Source organism: Canariomyces notabilis, assembly GCF_033297395.1.
Source record: "Canariomyces notabilis strain CBS 508.74 unplaced genomic scaffold N656scaffold_34, whole genome shotgun sequence".
Classification (NCBI taxonomy): Eukaryota; Fungi; Ascomycota; class Sordariomycetes; order Sordariales; family Chaetomiaceae; genus Canariomyces; species Canariomyces notabilis.
Genome location: NW_027041856.1, coordinates 246,149 through 252,551, shown reverse-complemented (window position 1 = coordinate 252,551; position 6,403 = coordinate 246,149). Strand labels below are relative to the sequence as shown.

At 53.5% G+C, this 6,403-nt stretch overlaps 3 protein-coding genes across 3 annotated transcripts; 1 reads left to right on the top strand and 2 right to left on the bottom strand.

The window, feature by feature from the left end:
- Positions 1-775: 775 nt before the first annotated feature.
- On the bottom strand, positions 776-1,882 carry N656DRAFT_718658 (uncharacterized protein; the record flags this gene model as incomplete). Its single annotated transcript, XM_064812298.1, has 1 exon — positions 776-1,882. One exon carries the CDS (start codon positions 1,880-1,882, stop codon positions 776-778), a length of 1,107 nt encoding a protein of 368 aa, XP_064665789.1.
- Positions 1,883-3,529: 1,647 nt separating this feature from the next.
- On the top strand, positions 3,530-4,419 carry N656DRAFT_718497 (uncharacterized protein; the record flags this gene model as incomplete). The annotated part of the gene is made up of 2 exons (XM_064812287.1): positions 3,530-3,690; positions 3,753-4,419. 2 exons carry the CDS (start codon positions 3,530-3,532, stop codon positions 4,417-4,419), a joined length of 828 nt encoding a protein of 275 aa, XP_064665788.1.
- A 412-nt stretch (positions 4,420-4,831) lies between these two features.
- On the bottom strand, positions 4,832-6,105 carry N656DRAFT_792735 (uncharacterized protein; the record flags this gene model as incomplete). Its single annotated transcript, XM_064817108.1, has 4 exons — positions 4,832-5,645; positions 5,723-5,869; positions 5,931-6,030; positions 6,087-6,105. The coding sequence occupies 4 exons, from the start codon at positions 6,103-6,105 to the stop codon at positions 4,832-4,834; spliced, it is 1,080 nt and encodes a 359-aa protein (XP_064665787.1).
- Between the last annotated feature and the right edge of the window lie 298 nt (positions 6,106-6,403).

Below are 6,403 nucleotides of genomic sequence, written 5' to 3'. Positions count from 1 at the left end.
CCCTATTCCTAGCGCTCACATCGCATTCCAAATCACCCCCAACTTCTTATTTCAGGACATGTCAAGGTCATGTATCTGGATTGCACCGTCACTGCAAACTTGCTAGTAAATTACCAGCTCAGCAAGACATGCTTCGCCGCATCGCTTGACGGGGGCCAGATCCAAAAGCAGGCCTGCCCTTGCTCCTTTCGCGTTCCGTCGCGGTTGGCTTGCTTTACGAGAGCCGGACCAGGGGATACAATTGGTACTGTAGGTAGGTTTGTTGTATTCCATGGCAGCGGCACAGGAGAGATGAAAACACCAACAGAACGCAACGTGGATTGGCGAGAACTGAACGCAAAAAGATGACGAGAACTGAACCCCAAAAAGGATTCTGATAGTCTCGAAAATTAGATTAGCTGTTGTTAGGAGGTCCTCCAAGCATCATGTAAAGTCGGTGCAAGAGCGTAGAAACGAAAGCAAGCACATGATGAAGCCTTTTGGGGAATATCCGCCGTAAAAAAACAACCCAACCGGTATCCCAAAACGCCTGTACGTGTACAAGTCAGAGACCCAAAACCCCCAAAATCCAAAAACCCGCTGCAGATGCCAGTGACGTTCTTCCATAGTCATACAATCAGTTGCCTGTAGATGCCGAGCCCAAGGCTCACTAGATGTCATTATGTGCGTCCCTCCAAGGCTGTCTACCCAGCCGCATGATTCGCCCCTGAACGCCCTGTCGACCACATATGCCCATGTTCTCCGTGAAGTCGTTGCCATAACCATGCGGACATTATCACATTGGGGTGCTTTTCTCGGTGAACCAGAGTTCTTCTGACCGCGTCGACATGCTCCGCTGGAGGGCCTGGGTCGGCGCCGGCGTAAACGGCACCTCGGTCAAGGGCGAGACAACGCCCGTGGGCACCCACTCAGTCGCCTCGGCGCTCAGAGGCTCAAAGGTAGGCACTTCCGGCAAGCTGTGGGCGGCGGGGCTCTCGGGGGTCCGCGGTTCGTCGGTGTGGACGGATTCTCTCGGCCCACGGTACCACCACTGGTTCTCAAAGCCGTTGTCCACCGTCATCATGGCCGCCGAGAGTTGCCCCAGCTCCCGCGCTCTCCCCGTTTCCACATCACGGATCCGCGAGGCGGGTTGTGGTGGCGGTGGTGGTGGTGGTGTCGTGCTCGGCCCGGGCGAGAAGGTGGATACCATGGCAGGGTTTGTCGCGAACACCGACCTGTCGCGCTTAGGTGGTTCTGGTGTTGAGGACGGCTCCTCATTATCATCATTCGGATACCGGTCCGGATCGAGTCCCAGCGGCAGGTCCCAGGCTGACCATGGCTCCCCTCCCTCTCCTAGACGAAACTCTGACGGCGCTGGCGGTAGAGGCTTCCCCATGCCCTCCACCCAGGAAGTGCCCACTGACATGCCCGAGTTCCTCACAAGCCCCTGCGGGACGTTGACATCCCAGGGATTCTCCCCGATCGGCGGTGGCGCTGACCTCCCCCGCTCGTGCGACGGCCGCGCATCAGCCCTGGTCGGACGCTCCGGCTCCTGGATGGCGGGTACCTGGAGATAGCCGTGGGGTTGCTGGTGCTGTGGTTGATCCTGGTAGTACTCTTGCATCTGATGGTTGGGTCTATTTTGCTGAGCACTCATAAATCTCTGCCGCATCTGGCGCATCCTCGACTGGGTCTGCTCAAAGTTGTGGATGGCCGCGAGATAGTTGGTGTTTGGAGCCGGAACTTGGCGCGGGAACTGAGGGGATCTCTCGCGTGCGTAACGAGACCTATAAGTGACCTGGTGAGTTTTTGGAGGTTGTGGCTTTCTGGTCCATCCGACTCGAAACTCCAGGTGCACGTAAAACTCGGGACCCCATCGCTCCTCCTGTGACTTCCCATTCATGACGGGCTCCGTCCTTGGCCTCCACGGTGTTTGCATCGTCAGGGCAGATGAAGCCTGAGCGACAGCCTGAAGGACAACTGTGGGCGACTCCCTTGTTAACAGTGGTACTAAAAGGGGCCACAGAGATGTCGGGCGGGAGCCCCGTCCAAAGGAAAAAAGGGAATGGCGTGTTGATATCAGCTGAGCAGAGCCGTTAGGTCCAAGGAGTATCCAGCTGAGGATAATGGGAGGACCCAGTGTTAAAGAGGCCCAGCGAATATGGAGTGGGGTGTTGTAACGACCGGAAAAGGAAGTATTGTACGAAGGTCAGCCAAGTCGATGCACCGCCGCGAGCAGGGACAGGGGTTAATATTCGGTTGGTGCGCCACTTCGAAAACGGCAGCCTGGCCGAAGTTGCAGCGGGCCACGGTGGACGTTCAAACGGAGTCGAACGGAGCAAACAGCCACAAGTTCCAGTCCCCAGCGTGACAAGGGTCGGCTGCAAGCCTTTGTCGCACAACGCTCTCGAAGCGTGCACCGTGCAACATGAAGTTCAGATGTTTGGCTCTCCCTTCTCAGCAGAATTTCCAGAAAAGAGAAAGAATAAGCCCTTCTTTCGGTGACTCTTTGTTGTCTTGTCTTTGTCCATCCAGTCTTTCTAGTTCTTGGGCGCTGCCATGTGCCACGAAGATGAATATGGCACTGGAGGAGTGATCCTCGAGGCTGTGCTTTGCGAAATGAGCCTCAACTGACGGCCGCTACTCAACTTGAATCAGTCAAGACAAGTCAAAAAGAGGTACCGAGTACTGTAAGCAAAGGAATAAAGGCTATCTTTGCACAGCAGGATCGAGCCCACTAGGCTCCAAGTCATCATTCATCAATCGAGAAACATGAGTTGGAAACGAAACAATTTGACACTTCATAAGAAGGTCCTGTTGGTCAGATTTGTTGGAACATACCGAGGTCTATTGGTATAAGAGAGGCCAAGACTCGCATCAACATGTTATTTCCGAACTGTCGGGTCCAGTGCAAAGCTGACAGGAGGATCGGGGCGAGAAGAACCCGCCGAGACCTGTCAAGTGGGGAGAGCCTTTGCCTTACAAAAGGGAAAGTACCTTAACCCCATGTAACACCACGATTTGACAGGTGCACCTCCCCAGTCCGAACGCACAAACACTCCTTCTGTTTCGCGGCAAACCCGAGCGATATTCCCAGGCTGAAGCAGCAATAAGGAGCGTACCTAATAAGCTTTCCTAAAGCAGGCTCTCGAATCTCGATGGTTGTGAGGAAGACTCGTGACTTGCTAAGGTATCACATGATTTTTCCTGGCAGGTACGAAGTACACACTACGGACTTTAACCTAGCCAGGTACTGAGGAGCCCCTTATCGGTATCGTAACGAAACTCTAGCAATATTCTATCACGTCTTGGAAGAGATCTAGAGTATTATCAACACAACAAGTCTCAAAGTACTTCATTGCTTTCGAACTAATAGAGGAAAGGGGAAGGAAAGCTATCCTCGTAACCTGATTCCTAAAGAAAAGAAAAGATCTTGATGACCGGCTTGAACGTTGCGAGTTCAGTTAGAATCAAGCACAATCTCAACCCCAAGGAGCTCTACTCTACACCAGATATCGGCCGACATTTGGGATTACAATCCCATCTCCGGATGGATACTGACGCACACCAACCGCCTCGTCCTATAGGCCACCAGAAAATAGAGTTGCCCAAGTACAGAATTCCTGGGGAACCTGAGAAATACCGTCTCTCAGCTGCTCGACTTCGCGAATTTCAACATAAGTCACCAGCAACACCCATTGCACGTGCTCCGTTGGCAGAATCACAGTCTTTTCAAAAATCTAGCTAACTAGACCGTAGAACTTTTGGTTCAGAACCCGCTACATCTCAGCCCTCGCGACCAACCTGACCCACAATCACCCTCACGTCCTACACTTGCGTATTCTCTCATCGACAACAGCGTTGCTGGTTGCTCGTTGCGTGGCATTCCTTCCCGCCAATGTCCAACTCTGGTTGAAAACCGTGTTTGTCGAATGGTTCCTTCCCGATCAAGCCGTCCTAAAGATACAGAAAAAAGACGACGAACCTGAGGAAGGCCGTGACCAGGAGTCTCTGGACGAGGGGTTCGACACAGAAGTGAAAGCGTACAATCGCCTGCAGCCGCTTCAGGGGGTAGTTATACCAAGGTGTTACGGCCAATTGCACTACCAAGGATCCAGGGCCCTTTTGCTTGAACGCCTAAAGGGCGTCTCCCTAGTGTCGCCAGAGGGATTTACCCTCACATTGCAGGAGCTTTCAGATCTACTGCAGCCATGTCACCAAGCGCTTCATGTATTCGGCGTGCAACATGGAGATGCCCACTTAGGAAACTTTCAGCTCGTGGATGGGAGGATCATGGTGCTCGACTCTGAGGAAGCGGTGTTTGATAGCTCTGCGGAAGAACAAGAAATGTTTATAAGGCTCAACATTTGCCACTTAGCCGAACGATATCGAGATCCTCAGGCTTACTATCGGGCCGTGGGCCAGCTAGAAGCTGCTTAATGCATCGAAACGTCAGAATATTGGAGCTGGGAATCAAAACTTGAAGCACAGCTCTGAAGATCCCTCTATAGAGTAATCGTGCCACGTCTTAGAATCTCAGAGTCAAGGAGGCTAAGGAATAGATTCTGAACTCGATCAGTGACTTCTTTTACTGGTAGAAACTCAGACTACGTCCATGAACGATAAAGCCTAGCCTTATTGCTGGCTTGGAGCCAGGGACACGACAGACCTTTCAAATTCAAGTTCATCTTCAGTACATTCTCTGCTATAGATCTGTGAAGACTAACATATGTAGGCAGTGAACCACGTGTTCGCCGCTGTGTGCTCTGACGCCAGTCACTAGTACCTTGGACACCTTACTCATCAAAACGGAGTTATGGTTCGTTGGTCCATGAACCAACCCGGATCCTCCCTAAACCGTGTCGTCCCCCATCTTCAAGTTCTGACTGCCCTTCACCGCGGCATCATGATCCCCACCACGCCCACCTTCCTCCTCCCAGAACCTCTTCTGCCTTTCGCTCTTTCCGCCGGTCACCAAACCAGCCAGATTAAAAGGATCCACCAGCGTCTGCCAAAACGGCCGACCGTCCTCGTAGCCCGGGCCCGTGACGTCGGTCTTGCCGTCCAGGACGCTGAGATACGTCTTTGCGCTCTTAGGTAGGTACCGCCTGGGGTGGCGGAGGTTGATCATGACATGGTTGACGAGCATGAGCGATGCCTCAAAGACATAAAAGTACCACTCGTACCGGATGACGACACTCAAGCTGCTAGGATCCAGTCCCGGCTCCCAAAAGTTGTGCTGGGCTATGGCAAAGTACTCGACGACGCGGAAGATAGTGCGCACGCCTAGCAGCGTGGTCGACGCGTACAGCGTGTACAGCGCGCTCGCAAGCTTCTTGCCGTTCGGGTTATCCGGGTTCTTGCCGCCGCACAGGCCCGCCCGCCGGCACCGCACGTGAAAAGTCCCCGCGAGCAACAGGAACAGGAAAAGCACCCCCAGCTGGATCACCAGCGCCGCCTTGAGCAGCGAGCGACCGATCTCCTGCTGCGACGACGACAGCGACTGGTTCACGCTGTACGACACGCCCGTGCCGTTCAGAGCTTCGACGATGAAGGAGATGAAGGCGAACGTGGTGATGACCCGCCCCGGGTGGATGGGCGAGTGGTATGGGACGTAGTATAGGATGCGGCCGAGGATGTTGTAGTTTGCTAGTTCGAGGATGGGACTGGCAGAAGAATTGATTAGCATGATTGTAAGGAGCCGGAATGGTGCTAGACTGGCTGAGGGGGTTTGGGGACGTACGGAGCGGCGTAGATGAGGCATATGCTGACGATGTACTTGACCAGGTTCCCGTAGTCAAAGGCGCCTATCTCGCGGACGATGAAGCCGGCCGTGAATAGGATGGAACAGAAGACGTAGAGGCCTGTCAGTCTCCAACTTTGGTAATGGCTGATGCCATCATTCATGTCAGTAAATTTTGGGGGAATAGTGGAGTTGCCTGACAACGTACATGCATTGGTATATGTGGAAGAGTCCGGAGAGGCAGAAGCCAACGGCGAAGAACACTGGCGCGCCCTTGTTTGGGGCGTAGAAGTAGACGCTGCCCGGGACTGCCAACAATGTCAGCCTATTGTATGTTCGTTTGGTGGTTGGAGGCGAACCGTACCATATTCCCCAGTCTCCATGGCAGCGGAGCGTCTAGAGTCTCGGACTACTTGCGATGGTTTGAACACCAAACTGCCGATCTGAGTGAGGTTACTGAAGGTTTTGGTCGCAGTGGTCGATCCCGGTCATGGTCTGAATCCTCCAACTCCCAACCATCTTCAATGCAGACATGACGGATTGGGAATATATACTTGTCTTCCCGTCCTATCTTTCTTTCGTATCTCGCGATCGATGTAGGCCGTCGAGCCTAGGGAGACTTACTAGTCTGAGCCTCAACATGTAAGTCGTGACTTGCCGATCCGGGGCTGGCCAATCGCA